We start from the raw sequence: 23,509 nt of genomic DNA, 5'->3' as shown, positions 1-23,509 counted from the left end.
TTGGTAAATGTGGTTCCGCTGGAGAAGAGAACCATTTAGTTTGGGGTTTTCTTTGGGAGTCGCCCCTTCCAGCCATGAACAAATGGACTCTGATGAGTGTTTTGAATGTAAAAGTCAGTAGGAACATTTGTCTTCACGTCTGCCGCAAAACTTCTTGCTAAATTATCTGGATCTCTCAAAGAGTCAATACAAATTAAAAATACGCAAAAGGTTTCTAAGAGAGTGATTGCTATTGTAGCAAGTTCATTAGCCTTCTGAGGAATGTGTTTGGCAGGCTTTGTTTAGCAGAACTCCAAAACAAAGTAAACCAAAAATGTCAGGAAATGAATTGCAAATCACTTGGCAATATAGATGTGAGAACTAGGAGGTAGATGATGAATAATTTGGGAAAATGTATATTGCTCCTCCAGGAGTTTTAACTGCACAGAAGGGAACTATATCAAAGATTACAGCAGAGAAAGGGGAATAACTTTATTAAACGAATATGGGCAGCACTGCTTTTCCAAAAAGACTAGCTAAACCAGCCTATAGACACTCTTTAGTCTGAGGAAAAAAAAAAGAGTTCTGCAGCAAAGCTTTTTATTTCTAGCTCCCTGTATCTATCTTCATAGTGTGTTCAGCCTATCCTCTGAAAAATATACTGCTAAAATGAATCTTTCACTCTACTGTTGTGAGGCTAAGTTGAAGACCAGAAATAAAGTTCAAAGGAAGAAATTGCTCTTCTAAACTGGATAAGGGGCAATTACCTTGCATCTCCTTCCCTGGGAAAAGGAGGTTGGTGAGATTGAGTTAGCTGCAGGTGCGAGTTGCCTGAGCATCCCTAGGCAGCTGCTGCTGAGGGAAGGGAAGAGGCTGCTCAACTCCAATTTAACCCATTTTTTAAATAAATGTTACATGCCACTTCTACTGTATTTTCCCTGCTATTTGAAGATTCATTACAGAAACAGAGCAAAACAAGAGTTTTAACTCCCATAGCAAAACATAGAGGTGAATCTAACATGAGAGGATTGTAGATGACACAGGCAAGGCTAATGTGTTCCGTGCCTTATATTCCATCTTCACAGAAAGGTTAAATGTGACAAAAGGTTTAGCATGTTCAGAATTAGTAAGAGAACAGGAATTCAGGGGAGGGCAGGGAAGGAACTGAATAGTTAGGATCAGATAAGTCAGATTGAAGGTCAGTTTACAAGGTGAAATTGCTGGGCAGTAAACTAGGTTTTGAATTTATGGTTTGCTAGCTACTTTAACTCCTCATACAGAAAATCTCAGTGCATAGAGGAATTTAACATGAAACAGGTTAATAGGGCTTCACAGAGTTTACCCGAACTTACTTAAAGATATGGTTTCTAAATGAGCAGTCATTAGCTTTGAGTACTCCTGAAAGACACAGTATATATCTTTAAATAAGGAAAAAAAGGAAAAAGAACAAGGTGATGACAGCCAAGTGGGTATCTGGGAAGATACTAAGGCAAATTGTTAAACAATAAACTCATAATCTCCTCAAGCAAAATGTGCTCAGCAGCCATTCTAGCCACCACAAGTAGGTTAGGGGGACTTCTGACGTGGTTGGGGTAGTCATGCCAGTGGGTCAGACTAAATAAGAAAGGAGGTATTCCTGTCTGAGAAGCATTATCAAAGAGTAACTGTGTCAATAGTTTGCTGTCAAGATCGATACCCATAGGCCTTGACTTTTTTCTATTCTTCGTTACTGTCATTAATGTCTTGGGCAATGAGATGTTTCACATTTTTGAACGATATCACATTTGGAGGCAATACAATCAGGTCTAGAATGAAAAATCTTTTTTGACACATGGGTGAAACAACTGGAAATCCATGAGACAAAATTAAATAAAGATATAATAAAGGCTGTGCTCGCAAAGGAAAAGTCAACTGCATGGTTGCCAAATGGAAAATAAGTCATTAAGTAGGAGCAGCGTGGAGCACTGAACTGGCTACAGTGCTATAGCAGAAAAATGTAAATCTCTTGTAAATGTATTGACAAGAGAGTTTGAAGCCAATGGGAGACAGTTAGTGGTGTTCCTCAGCTGCAATGCTTCTAGAATGGGGAGAAATTGCAGAGATTTAGAAACGAGCAGCAGAAATGGGTTTGACACCTGATTGGTTTAAGTTGAGGAAAATGAGAGAAAATCAGGGAGGGGTGGTTGTATTTGTCTTCCAACATCTAACTGTGTAAAATTCCTTAAAAGCTTGTTCAATTTGTTCACTTACAAATTAACTCTTGGCAGGCCTGTCCTGCCAGCTTTTCTGTAGTAATAAGGACATGAGTTCCTATGTTTACTGTTTACTGTAATCAGCGCTAGTTAATAAGCATTATCATCTCTTATAATTTTTAAGTTTTTAGAGGGGTAGCTTGTTTGATTGCATATCGCCATGTAATTTAAACAAGACACCCTTGGACCCATCAGTTTTATGACTAACTTTGACATTTGCACTAAGCAAAGCTCACAGACTGAAGGAAACCTGTTAATTCTCTTTTATTCAGAACATTTCCTTCCTCACATCAAAGCAATACACGTTCATATCAGTGCTGCCAATCAGTATTTCTGCAGAATGAGCTGTGAAACTGAAGAGTGCTTCAAATAGTCTTGTAAAAATGTGAGATGAATCATTGCTAGAGCGCTGTGAGTTTACATGTATCATTGATGGCTTGGCATTCTGGACATACATAATATGCAAAGTCTTTTTCTACTCTTTTTTTTTTTTTTTTTTTTCTCCAGTAGTGATTTACTGTGTAATAGTTTATTCATGTGAAAAAGGAAGCCTGATATTTGATTTAATATTTTCTGTGAAGTGTAACAAAGTTCCAATTCGTTTGTGAATGGAAAATATCACACTTGATACTTTCACAACTAAAACAATGCTCCAAAACATCCCCAGTAATCTTGGTCTGGCATTTCTAAATGGCAGCTCTCAACCTCTGAAGGGAAAGTCCTTTGGGTACTAAGACCTGAAGACAACAACTCTGTTTTATCTTGGATTCTTCTTGCATTTGTTTGGACTTCTCCCATTAAATCATTGATAAAATGCACGCCATATGTTCCTACTGCACAGCCAACCTGTTTGATAGATCTTTATCATCTACTCAGACTCATCTACATCAGATGCATATCAGTATTGATGTAGGAGCTATAATTTAGTAAGAAGATGTACTTGTTAAGAAAATCCATATAGTACTTTAATTATGATATTAAAATCTAATTATCATTTACAGAATACAATGACTATCTGAATAGATTTTGCTGCTATCTCTAATGCCTGATGAAATTGAAAGGAAAATATGTTGATTTTTTTTTTTTTTTTTTTTTTCCTAGCCTTTGCATATAGGTGAATGAGAGGGGAGGGCAGTCTGCCATTTTAAAAGCTGGAGATTGGCAAACGACTTCATGTTGGAACGAGTGGCTGGTTGAGGAAGGCAGTAGGGATGAAGAACTGAACAGTGTCTGGTGGTGAGGGTCAATTGCAATTCAGAGAAAGTTCCAGGCTCGGGCTTGACTGCATCCAGGGACATCTCTTCATGGTATACTCTGTAGATGATTAGTGGATTTGGGCAGGAGAACTGTATTAAAGATGAGCCTAAGTATCAGAATGGATACAGCTTTTTAAGGGTTAGTATTTGAAGGATTAAACTTTTCCTTAAGGGAGAATTTTGTACAGGACTTGGATGCAGCTTAGTGGTCATTAAACTTACTTTAAACAATTTTATAGCCTTATTTACATCTTCCATAAGGTTTCTAAGACTTTAATCCTTTTTCCTGTAAACTATTTCAGTTACAGTCAGCTATTTTTGTCCTTCTTGCTATAAGAATGCAGTGTTTTTGGCTGATACCTTACCTTCTTTTCACATGCTGACCCAGTATAGCCACTTCTGCAAGCACAGACATTTGGTTTTATGCATCTGCTTCCAAACAGACATTTTTGCTCACAAATTGCTATAAGTGAAAGATAAAATTGTTTAGGAATACATTTATTCTAAATCTTGTAATTAGAAGGCATGTACTCTGATGCATTTTAAAATGATACAACAAAGATGTGACAAAATCAAGGTTCTCTAGTTTCACATAATGGAGGAAAGGACAAAAAGAGTTTCAGGTACTTAAAAAAAGTTTGCCATGGGCTTTTTCATGCCTATGTGTCTGTTACATTTACAATTTTCCTTCTTTATTTTTACTCCTCACTGATGGGGAAAGAGAAGTGTGTGCCAAAGTAACCACCTTAGCTCAGCAGAAAATGGGTCAGAAAAGCTCTGATCTGGAAAGCCAGGATACATTCTGGGCTCTGACATCTGGATCAGATTTGTGCCAAAATCGATTTTCTTTTGTTCCATGTGAAATAAAATAACAGCTCTTAAAAGGATTTGAGATGCAAAGATTTGTTAAATATTTACTCCCCAGAGTGTTTCTTTTACAAGTAAAAGGGAGAATTTCCAGCATACTTCAAAACGCTGGAATCCAGGGTGTGTAATTTCATGTCTTACAGCATCAGTAAGGAAATCAGAAAACCTTTTAAAATATTATCTAGACTACCATTTATATTTGCAGGCATTCTGTTAATAAAAGAACCAGTGCTCTTTTTCTTAAGAGATTTAAAAAAAAAAAAAAAAAGATAATCAATAGACTTAGTCAAATTTCATCCTTTTTTTTTTTTTTTCATCCTAATCAGCAGTTTATGACATTGTTTCGGCATGGAGGAAAAAGAGCAACCAATTTGTAGGGTGGCAATTCAAGAACACACCATAGTATCTTAATTAGATCTTATGACTTAAATCTTCTATAAGTATTGCCCAATAAATATCAACAAGCGAATTCTTTTATTTCTTGCCTGGGAGACCCATATAGAAAGCTGCTAACTATACACTAGTAAGATTAAATATAAATTATTTGTCATTATTTGTCAATAAAGCATATGACAACAGTTGTCTATGCTCCAATACCATCAGATCTGAAAAAGTTTAATGTATCCCTACAAGGGACTTTTCACAAAGAAATCCACAAATTCAGGGTTTCAGTTTTTTGGTCTTAGGATCCGATTTTTGGCACAGGTTTAAAGCTCGTGCAAACTCTTTGTGTTGCAATCTGAAGTCTCAGAGATAGAACAGGCTTTTGAAATTTCTTTGGAAAACACACGGTGGCTTCCTAAGCCACCTAGAAGTAATTCTCTGAGGACAGTTAGAACAATGCTACAGTGACCTTGGAAGGCTGGCCACAAGCTACAAAGATTCCCTTCCTTGTGGTTGTTTAAAAACAACATCTTGTAATTTTGCTGTCTTTGTCTACTGAAAATAGGTTGTCAACTCTATGAGGTTACCTTGACAGCCAGCACTCTGTATGAAGGTTGGGATTCTGCTATATTAGGGAATACTAACATTTAAATTTATATTCTGAACATCAGACTGAGAGCTAAGGGAAAGAGGAACGAAGAACAAAACTGACTGGTAATCCACACATCCTGAAAATAAGAGGCTGTACAGCCTGCTAAGCTGCTAGTCTTGTGAGTACAGCCAGATAGTGAACTGGAAAAATCTCAATGGGATTAATGGGAATGGGAATAAAGCATTTCCCACTTTCTGCCAGGGAGTGTATTCTCAGCAAAGGAGCCTCTTCGAGTTGTGTTCCACTCTACAGTGAGGTTTGTTCTAGAAAAGAGACAACTATGTATGATATTACCGTGTATAACCTGACGTGAACTTGAGCACAGGTAAAATGAATATCAATTATTTTATTGGTAGTCATATAATAAAGCAGGTAAGGAAAAGAGTGGTCTGATCTGGAGATCCCTAAAGCTGGTAGGGATATTCTCATATGCAATGAGAGAAGGGCAGGTATTAGATAAGGTACCAGGCTTTTTTTCCATCTGTGGTTTCTTTGATTTTCAGATGATTCAAACAAAACAAAAAAAGGAAAAGATTTCCTCTTTTTTTATCCTTTCCTATCTGCTTGTCTCTCCATCTCCACCCACTGCTTCCTGCAGTAGTGCTCAGAAAGGAGAGAAGTTAAAAACATTTTGGGAGAAAATTGGAATTGAAATCACAGAGGATAATAACATAGCTGAAGTTTAAATGAATATTTCATAAATGTATTTACAAGGGATGCTAAGCCTCTAAACACTAAAAATGACACAGTCTGTGTATGCATTATCCTGTACAGATTCAGCAAAGTCATTTAGTAAGCTAAGCTTATGATAAAATTATAATCAATAAATGCCCATTACAGAAGGAGATTTATCCCTGAATGTTAAAAGAACAGAGCTATAATTTGCATGCAAATGACAATCTTTCTTACGAGTTTTCTTTTTTTAAGAATTGAAAGGGTTACATAGGAAAACTAGAAGCAAGCTTGTCTGAGATGTTGTTCAAGACAGAGGGGGAGAGAATGAGCTTGAATGTTGAGGAAATTATAAGGCTTTAAGCTTGACACTTATAACATGCAAATAAAGAGAAGATATTCTGAAGGGCAAATGAGAAGCCGGTATGGGTTCAATAATATTAGAACAGAAGACAGCAGCATGAATTTTAATGATGAAGATCCTTCACAACTGTAACCTTCTTATATTTTATAATTAATTATTAGAATTATACCTTGATCCTGCACTCTGATCCTTAACAGACTTATATCCTTGGCCAAAAGCCTGCTGACTTTACTGGCTTGTGTTTTGTCTAAATTTGTCAGGGCAGTCAGATTGTACCATCAGGTCTTCACTGCTTTGGTCTAATAGTTCTTTTCTAGCTTAAGAAAAAGAGAGATATGAGCTAACACCTCAACAGGGAGGACCCACAGGTGTGGGGCTTTAGAATGGGTGTCCAGTCTGAGATGGAAAGGAGATCACTGATGGGGAAACATGGTGATCCCGTGATACTGTGTTTTCCAAGAGGGAATTTTTAGAGCATTTGTGCTGCTGCTACGAGTCTATGAAGCTGCTCCTTCCTGTGGGTTAGACATTGCGTATTTCAAATGACATCTTTTAGCCCGTTTTACTGAAATGTAATTTCCCTGCATTTGCAAGACTGTCTGAAACTTGACTGTTACTCCTTAAACTATGACCACCAAAGGCATAAGAACTTATCAAGGATAATGTGTGTATTCCACAGCACACCGTATTTGTTGGGACAAATGACCTATTTCATTGATTCTCTTTCACAAGCTATTCTGTGCAGTTACAGATGAGCGGGGAAGAAAACCATTCTCTCAACTGACCTCTTTATTTGCAATCTGATAAAAGAGGACTATTGGATTTTGTCCATTACTGCTGAAACAATGTCTCCTGAAAGTCTCTTTTACCTACTCTTACTCTTGCCAAATTCTGCAGTACAGTGGTAGCCAGAGACTGGTAAAACTCTAAGAAAAATAGCCTGCATGGACATCTCTGGAATGTCGCTGAGTTTGACTGATCATAGCACTGAGAAATTCATAATTCACCACATTAAATGAAATGAGATTTCATTGCACATCATTGCAGAAGAGGCAAAGTATTTGCCTGCATGATTGCACCTCCAAAATGCAGCAGACCTGTTCCAAATTAGATACAAGCTTCATAACGTATGGTGCTACATCTGAAAACAGAGTTCAGTCTTGCTCTCTGAAGCATTTTCAAAATACTGTAGAGATAAAATTATTCTGACTTGGACAGTGCCAATCTTCATTGCAACAGAACAGAAAATCTGCTCTAGGTTACTGTCAATGTATCGTTTGCTGAAAGGCTGAAGGATTTTCAACTGTCACTTATAATACAGATCTATGTACTTCTTTCTGGGTGAAAGTTGGCAGGAAAATAGAAGGCATCACTATTTGCACTTGCAAGTACTTAATTATTAGCGGCCTAAACTCAAGAAATGTCATCTTTTGCTTTTTTGGGTTTTACAGAAGACTGGGAGGAGGAGATCTCGGGAAGATTTTAGTGGCAGCTATATCTACTGCTGCCTCCAAACAGCCTGAGCAGTTCATGTAAGCCTGGGCCATCTCTGTCATCTTGATAAGGGCAGCTGCATGAATTAATAGACTGAAAGCAAAGAATGAAACTGGGATTATCTGAGTCCCTGCTGTGCCTGAACAAGTCCCAAGATCACAAACCAGCCCAAATTCCTTCTGGATCGTAGGGGAAGGTACAGTGATTGCTGGAAAAACTTAGCTGGAATTTCACTTGTGTAAGGAAACTGACTTTTTGCTCTATTAAACTCCATCTGTTAAGGGAGTGTCAGAAGCAGGGGAACCTTGCAGGCTGAAATTCATGAACTATGCAGTTTGCACAGGGAAGTAGTACGAGGGGTGAAATGCCCCTTTGCAGAAATGCAGTGGTTTTGGGAGAGGGCATGGATTTTGCCCACTGGTGGTGTAGGCAGAGTTTTGGGATGCGTTCAGCCACTTTTTTCACAGTGCTCTGGATTTGGATGGTTGGACTCCCATGTTAAAATATTAACCCAGACTTGCTTTCAAGGGTTACACTTCTGTGCAAAACTTTGTACGTAACACCTGTGAGGATGAAGACTTTCTTGTTCCTCCGCTTCCTCCCTGCCTTGTTGTGAATACCCTGGAGCAACATTATAAGACATAACCATCTGCTCTCTGACTACAGTCGTCTATTCCTCTATTTAAAAAATAGTGAAATTCCGACCATTTGGTGGTTAGCTGGGTTTGCTGTGAGACCTCAGAGTTACCAGCATCTCCCTTTGGGCACAGAGCTGATTTAATTGCGCGCTGCAACAGAAACAAGGGGGGGGGGGAAAAGACCAGTAAAAACAGGGTGACTATCCAGAGGAAATATTCAAAGGAGCTGATTGAATAGATGAAAAATGGCCCAGGCTTATGTGCCTGCATTGTGCAGCAGAAATGGGTAATGACAGTAAGCCTTACTTGCCTTGCATGGGAGCAAGCATGATTTGTTTATTTATTTAATAAACTGACTCAGGAATATATCATCAACTAATAAATAACTTTAAACATTACAATGTTTGAACTAGCAGACAGCTGGCACAAAGAAACAATTACACAGCCATTGGGATTTAACTGACAAAAGATTTCCATAAGTAATTACGCTCTGTGAGTGCGAGAGGAAAGAAAGATTACCCTTTTGAAGGGATATAATGCTTTGATATTTTCCTCATGACCTTTTACTGTAAAACTAATAACATGCACACGCTGCAGTGACCCTGCATGCAATGGGCAATAATGGGTCTCTTTCTGCTCCAAGTTTTCCACTCCCCATGCATAAAAAGCCATCTCAGTGGTCAGGCCAAATGTGTAATATATACAGGGTTGGACTCCTAGGTTAGCAGGCACACACAACTTCTGTCTATGTTTAAGGCCATAAAAGGCTGAATAGGATATTGCATTTCCTATTGTCCCTGACCCTCTTTTTTTTTTTTTTTTTTTTTTTTTTTTTTTTTTTTTTTTTATATAGCCTTTCAAATAGTTGAGTTTAAAATCTGCTACTTTTTTTCTGATGGAAGTAAAGGCTGAGCCTGTGCTCATAGCAATAGTTTTACTGACAGCATACAACACTTCTGACAAGAGGCATAATTTACGTGCCATCATCTGATTGTTGCCCTTTCCATGTAAGGTAAACATAGTAGAAAAGTGGATGTGTGAATATCTCTGATGCAACAGGTATGGCTACAAGCCTGTGATAATGAGAGCAGCACTTACGGGTTTGGCACAGCATTCCCACCCATCCTTCAGGGCACTCGCAGATGTTTGGACCTATACATTCTCCACCATTCAGGCATTTCTGCAGGCAAACAGCTGGACAGTGACACGAGACAAGTGAGAAGATGTAAACAACATATCCAGATGTTCCAAAGCTGTCTGAAAGAATGACCTGCAAGGTTTTATTTCATCTGGCTAATTTCCAAAGGAATAGATGTGCTCTCTTCATCAGATAGTTTGTATTTAGGAGTCTTTGATATTTGCTTCTTAAGAAATGTATCTTTGATGACTGCCTTCTGGTAGCTTGGCTATTTCTCATGTTCAGCTCACTATCAGTTGAGAATACTCTCCATATGATGTGTTCATCTGGTATATTCATGTGTGTTAGATGCATATAGCAAATTCCACATTGCAAATAAGTTATATCCCATAGAAGGGTTTGGTGTATTTATTGTCTATAGTATTTCTTCAGGAATCCAAAAAGTAAATGCATGTTTTTATGTGCACACATGAGAAACACATATTTCCTGCATCATTTCTGAAGAAATTATAATTTCAAAACACTGGTTCTGAAATCATACTTACTACTAGGATCCAAAGATCAAATATCCTGTATTTTAACCTGGTGTATTTACAGCGTGTCATCTGGATTATAAATTTATTCAGTTTATCTGTCAACATCATAGTAACAAATAGCCACATAAGGAAAAATACTCCTTGAAAGTATTTTAAAGTGAGAGTTTTTTTAATTCTGTTTTTATAATGGTAAGTCAGGTATGGTAGAGTTACAGAGTGAAAGCACATCTTTCCTGAAATTATGCACCAAAATGTAGCTGGTGACCTTGAGAGTACATCAGTTGGCAAGGCTTTACAGCAGGCTTTAAGTAGTTCTGTATCTTGAAATATATGACATTTCTCTGTAAAATACAGCAAAATATGTGAAGGTATTAAAACAGAAAATCAATGCTTCAAGTTTAATACTATAAAAAATGAATTTCCGTAATAGGATGTATAAGAGATACATAAAGCAGAGCCAGGGTTCCCCTACAAAGCTTTCTTGCTTATAGCATTGTCTATTGCCTTTGATTGAAACCGTCTTTCTTCAAACTGCAGAAGGAGCAAAACAAATTATATTCACTATAGTGTTTTTTAATATTAAGACAAGGTTACAATTGATGCTGACTGGCCTAAGTAATGAGTAGTGATCTGTTTGATGGACAGTAGAAATGCTTACGTTTATTACAGTGCTTTCCTCTCCAACCAGATGGGCAGTCACAAACATTTGGGCTTACACATTTCCCTCCATTCATGCACGCAGGATCACAGACACCTGCAGACACATAGAAATGAAGAATATAGTAACTAGAGAAAAAAGGAAGATTTTACTGGAGACTTCCTTACATCTTAAAGGCTGTGGATGAGTGCCCTTTCCTGGAGGCATTCAAGGCCAGCAGGATGGGGCTGTGAGCAACCTGGTCTAGTGGGTGTCCATGCCTATAGCAGGGGGTTGGAACTAGATGGTCTTAAAGGTGCCTTCAACCCAAACCATCCTGTGATCCTATGAGCTGCCTGCCTCACTAGTAAAAGAGAAAGGCATTACTCATGAGGATTCTCTGGAAACCATTAAGAACTTTTCTGTAGCAGCTGTGGATGCACCAAATACTTATTAAAGCTTTTCCTTCCTGATTGAAAAGCATATTCTCAGGTGTACATTTGGATAAGAAAGAAGGATAGATTGGCTTTATGCAATTTTGGGAACATTTTTTGCATTCAATCTAACTTAAAGACTAAATAGATCTATTATTCTGTGACCTTTTTGCACTAGTATTTGTTAAAGTACTTACGTTTTTATAATGCTTGTTCATATGAGTAAGATGCTCAGTTGTTTCTTCCAGCCAGAGGAAACCTGATGACTCTTTGTTAGATTTCATTAGAATTCCAATTGCTAATTTTTGCATCTCCTATCAGACCCTGTCTTTATGAACATCTCATGAAAAAGTCTCACTGCGGTCCCAACAAAGCAAATCCTGTGACTGTGATGTTTAGATAGAGGTAGATGATGCATGCAGGAACCCAAAGTCCCCATCTACTCTTTCTCCTTGAATGTAAGAGTAACTGGAAGAAGTAAGTATGAGTGGTGGTGCAGTTCAGAGATATGACAGTGCTGGCATGATGGGAATAGAAATGATTTACCTTTTATGTAGAAGCATGGAAGAAGGTGTTTGTATTTGATAACTGAGTGGAAGGGAGGAAAGCAGTGTTACCTAGTAAACAGACTGGGGAATGAAAGGAGGAGTCTGACAAGGTTTTGAAATATACTTCTGTGGAATGGCTTCTGCTCTTTTTTAAGCTTTAGGGGCACAGTGGGATTTTGCAGAGTCCCATTGCTGTTAGCGGCAGTCAGCAGCAGTTCTATCTGCACACAGATCTTCTCCAGGTACCAAGGGGCTGGCACTTAAAATGTAGCACCATGGTACTTGTGTTAGCCTTGAGATTGTGATATGACATTTGGCACAGCAGAAGTAAGACCAACTCTTCAATGCTAATGCTGTAGTAATTCTGGTTTTCATGATATCTCACTGTGCAGAGCTCTGAATGTACTGTAACACACCCACAGCCTCAAAATAGGAATTATGTTTAAAAAATAGCATGCAGATAAAACCAACCAGTGTTATCTGGTGGGAGAATGATCTTTGGTTCCTCTCTTAGGCATATGATCAGGCATCTTTAGATAAGCAGTTTTAGATTCTCTGATTATTCCTCAGAATATCTATAGCAGTGAAGAATGTGATGCACCGAGTTATTGTTTTTGTGGCTTCTTGTGTCCTGGTCACTTGCTCTGTTCCTTCAGTGTAGATGAGGCACTGGCAGCTGTAAGAGCTCCATGGCTGCTCTTACTTGGCTGCTAAATCTGCATTTTGCTCTGTGCCAAAGCTCACAAGTCTCTCAGCATGGTGACCTGCCCTCAGGCAGGGCAGACTTACCCATGCTTATAAGGGCTGCTTGGACCCAAGCCCTAAAACTGTCATCTTCTTTTTCCTTCTTTCTCCATTTCTCCTGATCCATGCTGTAATCTTGGCATCTGCTTACTAAGGCTAACAGGGATCTAGAGTTCTTGCTGAACTCTCAAAAAGTGCTGCAATGCCAGTCAAAACCTAGATGAATTTAAGGAGTTATGACAACTGTAACCCTGAGTTCATCTTCCCCCCCCCCCCCTCCAACTCCCCTTTCCTTCTCTCCTGTTTTTTGATCTCTGATCACCCATAACAGACTTCTGACATCCAGTTTTATATTGTGCTGTGTTTGGCTTCTAGTTTCAATTATAAAACAGCTTAGATATTCACTATTTAGAAAACTGACCTCAAACTATAAATCTCAGATCTAGATTTCAAATAATTCCCAGCTTTATGATACTCACAGACCATAAAGTCCTCATAGCTGACCTGCTGTTCCAAGATCATATTGCTGAAATCCATGGATTTCATCTGGAGACCAGAAGAAATGTGGACTCTATCCAAGCTCAGTGGTACTTGTTCAAAAAGAGGTTTCTAATTTTTTAGTCATTTAAATTTTTAATGTACTTTTCACCTAATACAAAACATTGCACTGCTTTCTTGTGGTATCTGAGATATTCTATGACAGCAGATGCTTCCTTCGGTTACTGGAGGGGAGTGTAACTATTGCACTTTTTGATTCAGTTTTATTTTTCAGTTTATGTGTAACTGAACTTCTTCCAGCTCAGTTTGCCTTGTAATTCAGTAAAACTTAAAGTAACAGGGGAGGTCTGGTCTTGGTCTGAGTAAAACATTACAGTTCAAACAGATTTTCAGCTTGGGATCTATTTCTCTCGTTGTTCAGCTGCCTTACAAATGAACAAGGAACCATGAAAATAGAGCACTAACTTCTTTAATGTTGCTTATTGCTTGCAGCATCTGTCACTTTAGGCAATAAATCTGAGGAAGTTCAATTCCAACAGAACTAAGAGAAGAACTTAAGTGGGAAATGTAAGCTCAGGGCCATACCTGGTTGGACAGGCACTCTTGGCTCTCTGCCTTCCTGGGCAGACACTTTCTCAACGAGATGAGGAATACACAAGGCACCTTTATGTAAATGCATGCAGTGTTATCTCCCCTCCTTTTCTGTCTGATATCTCTACCTTGTTCTCCCTTTCTTTGACTTTCTTAAATACAATTCCATCTCAATACCCATCAGGCAGACTTCAACATTTGTTGATTATAACTAGTTCTGATCCTTTCTAGTCCCACTCCTTGGCCTCTGTGGAGGAGCTCCAATTTCAAAATAGCAAACAAAAATGTTACAGCCTCTCACAGGAAAACTAAATAAATTATCAGACACTAGGAGAGCAAATCGAATTATTGTAATCCTCCCAGGCGCTGGCATGACTTTGAAAAGTCTCACATTTTTTCCCTCTCCTCCCCTTGAAAAATGCCTAGCATCCTGACCCAAAGACAACAGGGGTTTGATATGTTTTCCACCTGACTTGGGAACCAGCCTTAAGGGAATGGATGGATGGAAACACATTTGCGTCTTCTCTTTGTTGCAATTTGATAGGGCATATCACTGGGGGTGGAGAGAGCCTTGTTCTGTCTAAGTATCCTGAATGCAAGCTTGCTAGAAGTCAGCGAGTATCACTAAAGCCTTAATCCCATTCCTTGTGGTGTCAACGTCAGCATTTCTATGCTTTTCAGTAAGAACTGAAGCACAGAATTTTGCATGCAGTAAGTGTTACTCAATTCTATAAGGAGTGTGAAGGCCACTATTTAAAACTTCCATAATATGGTGTTTTTTTAAAACAGGCAAGTTAGATAAGGTAAGCCTGTGTTGGAGGTTAAAGTAAAAGCATGATTAGTTGCTGTTTTTCAGGTGAGGGTTGATTTGATAAGGTAACAGGTGGCAGGAGGTGTTAAGATAAAACATAGGCATTATGTAGAACACTGTACAAAATGTAAGCAGTTCCACTTGTACTGAATGGGACTTACCAGTTGCTAAGTTTCTGTTGTACAGTTAGTTCTCTTTGATGGCTTTAGAGCACTTTGACCTTACAATCACTTAAAATTTCCTGTGACCCTCTAGGCTGGCCTCACCCAGCGAAGTGCTTCTTGCAACTCTTTTTGTCATGGAACTCCACAGTTACCTGTTCACCTCTAGGTAGCTAACCTCTTGCTTTGTCAGCCAAAGAGAAGAGTTTTAGTACAAAATAATTATTTCCAGAGATTACTAAAAATCTATGGGAAAAAAAAGTTGTCTCTAAAATCCAGTAGGTACTCCTGATGTAAGTAGCACTTACAGTTCCAGAGTCTTCCTTTCCACTTCTCACAACAAATTGACAATAAACATTCCCTTAAAGCACAGAATCATAGAATCCTTACGGTTGGAAAGGAACTCTAGGATCATCTAGGCCAACTGCCAACCTATCTCCACCCACTAATCATGTCCCTGAGTGCCACATCCACACTTGTCTTAAACACCTTCAGGGACAGTGACTCTGCCACTTCTCTGGGCATTTTCTGCAGCATGCGTAGTATTAAGCAAAATATCCCTGCTATGCAAAGTGAAGGGATATGCTTTTGGTATGCTTTTCTGCATACACTATAAGTAATTAAGAGCAATGTCTTTTTCAAATGGTGACAATATCAATCAAAAGTCTCATCAGTCTACAGTGATTAACAGAAGCCAGATATTTCCTTCAGACTCATTTTTCACTATGCATTAGCAGATAAACAACACTTTAGTTTGAACCCTAGCCACTTTTCAATGCAAGTACACCATTGGACCTTTTTAACTAGAAATGGGTAACAATAAGTAGTGAAAAGCTTGCAATTTTGTCAAATGTCTTCATCACTGCCCTTATAATGTCAAAACAGAGGAGATACTAAATCACGCTCCCAAAATCTTAGCAAAATGAGATTTTCTGAAATGTTTCAGGAGTACCCTGTGGTGCAGCTGAACATCCATGTGCTTCCCTGACAGTATGAGTGCCCTGACTTCTTCTTTCTGAATCAAGAATTACCTGTCATCATGTATCCTGAGCCAAGCTGCTGATGAGGAGACAATGTGTCACACTGCAGTGCTGATTAGAAGATGCAGTTTTCAAGATAACTTTTTTTTTTCCCCCTGTAGAAGCTGACAAAATTGACCTGTTTCTGAATGTATTTTGCCTTTGTATGGAAGAGAGAAAATAGCCTCAAGCAGTAACATCTGTGTGGGCCAGCTAAGGTAATGCATCAGGCTACATCTTCACTGACAAAGAACACAGGAAAGTGGCCAAAAGAACACCTACTGGTAGATACAGACTTCAACGTGTCCTTTAAGTCACCATCCCTGTGCTGTTATTTGTACATGATTCACAGGCATGGCTTTTATTTCAGGCTGGTGTTGGTTTTGGACTGACTTCTCTGTGGTCCTAGCACATATTTGTACTTGCTCTCTCAATTGCTCTTTTGAGAAGTAGGATGCTTGATCAGTCGCAGTTTTGGCTTTTGTATGTGTACGTGTTGTTTTAATGTTCGTTTTCTCCTTTCTGCTTAGTGGTTATCTGGATGTGGTGTGACATTCTCAAAAACAAAGAGCTGTAGCTAGGGAGGTACAGCACAGTAAGGATACAGAGCATGGGACAGATTTAAAAATAACACCGACTGGTCTTGTCAGGAAAATACAGATGACAGAACCCAAGCTGAGAATAAAAACGAAGCCAGTAGTTGTGAAAGCAGTTGGTTGCTGTGTTAAAACTGGCACTTCTAGTCCTTTTCCAATATTTATTGGTAATACACATCACCTATTGATAAAACACAGAAACGGAGGAGAAAATCTGTGCCAGGAATGCAGCAACCTTGTGAATGTAGCCTTAAAATGTAAAGATGCTGCTGATATTTTTATAGGGAGAGAACTGGAGAGCCAGGTCAGCAGTTTGATGAAATAGCACAGTTCAATTGATTGACTGGAGGCAAGGTTCCACTTCTCTCTGGATGCGTTATGCATCTCAGCAGTACTGCTCAACTGAACTGTTGTCCCGAGTGCAGTAAGGAAGGGGTTGGCTGGATGCTTCCAGGCTCCAAATAAAGAGTTGATCTTGCTGAATGATCTTTAATCCTTTGAAGAAATGAATCGCAAAACTGGTGAAAAAATACTCTTTTATGGATTCTGCTGCCCTCACAGTAGCCAGAAAGTAGTTGAGGTAAAAAACATCATTCTATACTTCAGAGGGTATAACTGATGCTCAACAGATCATTAGCAAGATGGATGTACCGAGATATCTGCTGCCACAGAGGTCCTAATTGCACGTAGCACTAAAAAACATGTTGTGGGTTTGGGACAGTAGCAATTACTTGTCCTAATTTTACTGTTCCAAGGGCAGCCAGAAAATAGTTTTACAAATGTTAAGTTTTAGGCATGTGTTTTGTTCCAAAGATTGAGTTTCTCAGAAACTCCTCATTTCTGTGGATTTGTATTTGTGAATAAAGAAATTTATACCCAAGCTTTAGCAAAGTAACTTCAGATATGTAACCCAGTGAGTATCAGTAATTATAACTTTAGATTAAATTTTAAGAACAAGCAACTTTTTGTGTGTATAAGAAGCTTGCAAGTTTTGTGCAAGGTTCTTCTAAAATTTGGATCCTTATCCATATCAAGCTACCAATTATTCTGAGGTTTACTCAGCCCCATTTCTTGCTTCACGTATTTCTAACAGAGATGCACAGCAATTCTTCAATAAATTACCTTTTTGAATAGTAAAAAATAATCTGGTAGAAACCTCTGAGGGATGCAGTGCAGGAGAACAAATTACTACAAGACACAGAGGGAGCTGTAAATGTAGTTGTGATGGGTGCTGTGACAGTTTGCATTGATAACGTATTCACGTTACCACACAGCTCTGGCAATAGGAGTTAGTTTGCATCACTTTGCACACGTTTCAGAAGAAAAAAATTGCCTGAAAAGTTGTAGGCCATATAGACTGCAGTATGATGCCAGGGCCTTGCCTAATTGTGTCTGGTCTTTGTACCAATGTGTGCTCTGATGTACCTGGGGGCGCCTTTAGAATTATTAAAGCAGGAAATCTAATTCAGGTATTAGATCAGAAAAGAAAATGGGGAAAATAATGGATGCTGGATGGCATAACTACTCAGGTGCCAGACTAAGCTCTGCGTGTTGATGTGCAATGTAGTGGGCTCCTATCTGTGCCGTTACTTCACTCTCATCAGATAATACAATTTTTCTGCCAGCAAAAAAGGATCCTGGTCTCTCTGTCTGCATTTCTGAATGATTCTCTGGCAGTGCACGGTGGGTAAGGCTCTTAAACCCCAGAACACTGTGGAAAAAAGTAAGGAATTGCTGCTCCAGTTCAGATAGGGGATTGCCTGCTGTCATTGGGACTGAAATATTTCTCCCTCTGAGCCCCCTTTGCCTGTTGTCTCTTATCAGGTAAAACTCTTCCTAGAGGTGCACTGTTAAGGTGTTTGGATAGATGCGTGGTATTTTGTCTTTCAGAATGATGTAAACACTCAGTTGACAAAGAAATGACACCGTATGCAGGTGTGTATAAGGTATATCTGGGGTAGAGTCTGCTGGGAACCAGCAGATTTTGAGATTCTTAGCAAAACCTTTTTTTTTTTACCAATTGGTTTTAGTCTGATTGCGATGCTATTAATTTGAAAGAGTGTCTCGCTATTCTTTATTCTCATCTTTGTGACTGTTAGTACATAATTAATGTAGGGAATTGTGAAATATACTCTCTGCACAACTTATATTCTCATCTTGTTTGGGTCTTGCGCTTGGTAACATTTTCTCTTCATTGAGGAATGCTCTGTGCTTTATTAGGTCAGCGAACCATTACAGTGTGTGTATAAATTGTTCTCTAGAGCTGTTTCCTTGTCATGCCTGAGTAAGAAGTGAAAAGGGATTCTCATATACATTGTTTTTCTCCGCTGATTGTTTTTGCAGTTTCAGTCCTTGCATTATGGCCTGCCATTTAGGTGTGCTTTCATTGCTCAGAGTGGGCTAAACCCACCCATGCTTGATGCAAGTTGGTGTATTTTCACCCGTGCAAAAGTAAAAAGAGAGATTGAAGCAGAGGAACTGTGGTGAACTGTGGTGAAATGGGAGGTAGCTTCAAGGCAAGAAGAGGAAGAACATCAGGTCCCTGGCCTGGCTGATGGCCAGCTGGGAAGCAAGGAGCTCATCCACAGAAGGCACCTGCCTTGGGTGGGAGCCCTTCCAGAAAACGAAGTGCTGTCCACCTTGGCACTGCTCTGATCTTTTATTCATAGCACTATTATCTGTCTTAGGAAGTAGGCTAAGTCTTACATGAGAATCGATGTACTGCCAAGGTCTTTTTGTGGTCCAGCAGACAATGTAATTTCCAGAACTGTTCACTCCCTGTGCTTTCCCTGTGGTAGATTTTACACCCCTTTTTTAAGAAAAGACATTAAAATATTTTAATTAGAAATAGACCCCTGAATGTATTGTTACTGAAATCAAGTCATTGAAAAGCCACTCATCCTCATGTGGAAGCATACAGCAAAGAGAAATGTGTCAATTCAGGAATCCCTGCTATTTAAGTATGCATTTACATATAGCAGCAAATCAGACACATTTCTTTAGTGCATTTAAGTACATATAAAGAAATATTGGCCCAAACCCCAGATTTGCTACTCCTGCAAAAATCATTCTGTAGTCTGGGAATGTTTTTCTTAAGGAATGAATAAAAATTTAATAAGGCTTCTTTGCTTCTTATTTGGGATATATAGTCAGTTCTTACCCAAATACATTCTTGTTCTCTTTCTGAAAAATAAATTTAGAGACAACTGCATGTGCTCAAAGCTCCTGATAAAATAAATGCAACAGCTACTTGTATGTGAACAAAACATAGCTTGACAAATGCCAGTTAATGGCTTTATGCCACATTCTTGCTAAGAGAGCAGAGAGGAGAAGAGCTCTGAGTGCAGACCGCAATCAGACCATCCCCTGAGCCACTGTTTCCAGTTTGTCTCTCTGTCTCTGGGAAGTCAGAGCTCACCACATTCACCCCATGCAAATTGCACAGATCAGTTTATGCTCAGCAGAATGGGAAAGACAGTAGTGGCCCTGAATATTTTTTTCCTTTGTCTTCTGTTGCTTATCTTGCCCAAGGAAGGAAGATAACATCTAAAACAGCCTATTCTGTTATGCAAGCTTCAAAATCAAGTAAGAACTGAGACCAGTATTTCCTTTTCAAAGTCCCCAGACTTTGCACCTAGTCAACAAGCAAACCTGCCAATCCTTCTATTCCTGTCAGTACAACTAGTGCAGTTTGCATCAGTTATGAGCCTCTCCACATGAGCAGCTGTTAACTTATTTCCAAACACCCACTTGCTGAGGACACTGGCCGTCCGGAAACCTTGGCCAAATCATTGTTGCTTACGAGCACATCCTTGACATGGGAAAAGCAGGTCTGAGGCTAATGATGGCTCCGTTCATTGAATTAGGCACAGGGGCTGTTCCATGCTCAGCTGTGTGGGAGGGATGCTGGAGCTCTTGACTGCAAACTCACTGATTTTGGACAGCTTGAGGCAATCTGCCTACTCAGTGTGGATGTACCAGAGAATATACTGCCGGTTGTTAAGAGGATAACTCAATAGAAGTGTAATTTGTTGAGCAGTAAAGCTTCCTGCTTACACAACTCACAAGGAAATAATCTACAGCAATGTGGCATGGGAGGGCTGGAATTCAGGAAGTCAGAGACTTTCACTGTGACATTGCTGAGCAAAATTTGCCTTTGAAACCTGGTGTTCACATTTCCAATTTAGTTTGTCTCTAGATTTCATACAAGTAAAGTTCTCACGATGCTGGGAAGGAAAGAGAAAAGGGGAGGGGTAAGAAAAAAGTAGATCTAAAAGAATGAATTAGGGTTATGCTGCATGCTGTGTACTGGCTATAAATCCTGCCTGCAGGAATAGAAGCAGAGAAATAATTATCTACTATATTTGAAATGTAATCTGCAAACTCCCAGCGTTGGATGGGTCTGATAGTGTAGAACAGCTGTGAGCAGGAATGTAGCCTCTGTTTGAAGCCGTTCAGTAAACCCATCCAGCTGAGGAGGGCAGGAGAGCTTGGGCCTGCAGGACAGGATGAGGTTTGCTTGGTATTCTGCAGCAGGGAGGTGGAGGAATTCGGCCTTGTTCTCCTGTGCCCTTTGCTTGCTGATAAGCTCCAGAGGGAGCTGTGGCTTGCCTTTTTGCTCAGAGATGATCACGCTAGCAGCAGAGGAGGGATAAACTTGGGGTCCCAGGAATCTCTTTTCCTCTCTTTTTCTTCACTCTGATCCTTCATATGAAAAGTGAACTCAGCTTTTATTAGCTATCATTAGAAAAAGTTATTTATAAAGCAGTCCAATGAAAATATGTGTGATATACATAACATTTGATCTATTTGCTTTTAATGTTTGTAAGAACGTGTTGGGAATTCGTGTGAACACAGTGTTAGTCTCACGAAATCAGTGAAATTCCAAGACAGCTACAGCTGTGCATTTTCATCAAAAAGGAATTTTAAACCACAGACAAATAGCTTTTCCTTATTACTGAAGCAGAGAATGTTTTCTTGATGCAAAGTTGATCCAGAAATATATTTCATTTTGAAGTGCTGTCAGCGTTTACCTCCTTATGCTCAACAAGACCGATTGTATTGAAAACAACGCGCAGTAAATGAGGACGCAAGGTTGTACGACTGCTGATGCATAACCACACATTTCCTTGTCAGCTCTGACACCCTCCCATCCTGGGTGTGGGTGTCTGGTTTGCATAATCACCAGGCAGTTATTTATCAGCAAACACACCAGGCAAAGCCTTATATTTTAGCTGGCAGCCAATCAGACTGGGTTGATTTACGCCTCTTTGGAGGTGATGTTTATTTACATAGAGAACAGGCTGAATGCCTTTCTCTGCTCCCCAAGGAAGCAATGATGATTAAGGCTGAATAGTGAAGGCATGGAGCTCCCACTCTGCCCTGCGAGTTCACAGCTGCCAGGCAGAGTATCAGCAGCACCAAGCTGTACAGGAATGGATGTGAACATCCTAAGGCGTGTTGCTTTACATTTAAAATAAACCAGTAGTGAAACTGGGCTTGGTTTAGGAATAACCTGTCTTTGGTTGGCTGCCACAGCTTTTAGGTTTAACTATCTCCTCCACTTGACAATCTGAAGCTGCCAAAAGCAAACAGAAGCTTTTGTTTCTCTGTTCGTGCAGGAGAGATTCATGAAGAAAAGAGAAATACCTAAAAGTAGTGAGAACAGTGCTAAAATATCCAAGGGGTAAGTGCTCAAAGAATTGGTTAGAATTGTTCTTCTGTTGTTGTTAAGCATCATTGCTATCTGGTAACTCTGTAAGAATATGTACGTGTGCAGTTAGTGATGCTGCAGAAGAACTACATGCTTTATTAACTCTTTGGAACTTAGAATGAGTGTTGTGGTATGATTCTATGGTACTTTTTCCTCTGTGTTAAGGAAAATGCGTTGGGTAATGGAATTAATTTTCCACTTTTTAATTTTCCTGTGTAAATAAGTTCATAATACATGGCTATATAATTCTAATCCTTAAATGTGCGCCAAGTATGTCAGTTGACCAATCATGTCCACGCTAAAGTTGTACCGAAAACCACATGGTAAAAAGGCTCGAAGAGCCTTTGGTGTCTGAATTCTGAAGTGTGGCTGAGGACCACCTCTGAGTGGTGTGTCCAGTTGTTTTCTCTGTTGGTTGGAAGGGTTTTGAGCTGAGTGTGGTACTGGTGCTGTTGCTGTGTGGCATCCAGACCCTCATGTGTCTGGGAGAGGAGAAACCTGGATCCTCTGGTAGAGAAACTGGTTCATACACCAGCGATGCAAAGGCAAAGATCTGCCACAGCAACTGCTTGCTACGAAGAGCTGTGAACAATCTATTGGTTTCTATGCAGCATGCTACCAGTCCCTGCACAGTTGATTGTAAACAGGAAAAAAAATCTAAAATATACTCAACTTTTTTTCACCTATTCAGTCAGGAATCAAATTGTAGCCATTGCTTTCTAGTTTCTCTTCATTCATCCCAGACCCCACACCTTTCTTTAAGTTCTTATAACATGAAGCTAAATAAAACAGACTATATCCTGGCTGTGGAAGAGGAATGGAGACTCAGATTAAACAGCACAAAAATATTTTCACCGTCTCAGGAAGCTCTGCCACAAAAGATTGTACCAAGGCAGGCAACAGAAACTTCATTAGCTTAGAAGTGCTCAGTGTGTTGAAAGCAGTGGAAGCGTTTAGGGGAGTGCTTTGCTGGGCTGCAGTCATGATCAACTCTTTCTCTTTGATCTGTCTTCAGATGTGGTAGTATGTTCAGAGCGGGAAACAGCACTTTTCTGATGTTCTCTAACCTCAAAAACAAAATGCCAAACATCTGTTTTTTTCTTCCTTTCTTTCCTCCAGCTTCTTTCTGCCAGAACAGACTATTCAATTGTATCCTCTGCAGCCAGGCAGGGCTGTGCAACGTGATTCCCTCTGTTGAAGGAGAGGAGAGTTGTGGTGTGGGGCTTCTGTTGCTGCAAGGAATTTTTTACCAGCTTTTTTCTTTGTGTGTGAGAGACATAAAGTGCTCTGGAAACACAGAGATTGCTCCTGTTAAGAATGGTTGTTTTCGCAGCTGCGCTTTTGCCAACTTCAAACTGGTTAAGAAATAATAATAACAATAATAAAAACTTTACCTATACATATCCTAAATTCCTTGAGTGACAGAAATTGTTGAAAAAATCTACTTTCCCATTAAAAAAATAGAATATGAATACTGATGTTTAGGTGGAGAGGGAGTTTTCAGTAACAAGAGCAAAAGCAAGGC

General features: G+C 39.4%; 1 protein-coding gene and 1 long non-coding RNA gene across 5 annotated transcripts in view; one reads left to right on the top strand and one right to left on the bottom strand.

Moving 5' to 3' along the window:
- Nucleotides 1-23,509, bottom strand: part of LOC125696571 (von Willebrand factor D and EGF domain-containing protein-like) — a 168,961-nt gene that overhangs the window by 3,226 nt on the left and 142,226 nt on the right. The window contains exons 26-28 of one of the 2 annotated variants that reach the window (XM_048952370.1): nucleotides 10,891-10,986; nucleotides 9,657-9,752; nucleotides 3,853-3,950 (exon numbers count right to left, since the gene is read on the bottom strand). In XM_048952370.1, coding sequence (XP_048808327.1) covers nucleotides 3,853-3,950; nucleotides 9,657-9,752; nucleotides 10,891-10,986 — 290 coding nt within the window. The remainder of the gene's footprint in view (nucleotides 1-3,852; nucleotides 3,951-9,656; nucleotides 9,753-10,890; nucleotides 10,987-23,509) is intronic. The other variant, XM_048952371.1, reaches the window with a different exon arrangement.
- Nucleotides 1-23,509, top strand: part of LOC125696577 (uncharacterized) — a 191,408-nt gene that overhangs the window by 97,311 nt on the left and 70,588 nt on the right. The gene's annotated exons all lie outside the window — the stretch shown is intronic.

This window comes from Lagopus muta, chromosome 8 (assembly GCF_023343835.1).
Source record: "Lagopus muta isolate bLagMut1 chromosome 8, bLagMut1 primary, whole genome shotgun sequence".
Classification (NCBI taxonomy): domain Eukaryota; kingdom Metazoa; phylum Chordata; class Aves; order Galliformes; family Phasianidae; genus Lagopus; species Lagopus muta.
The sequence above is the reverse complement of the archived record's forward strand: the minus strand, read 5'-3'. Positions and strand labels throughout refer to the sequence as shown.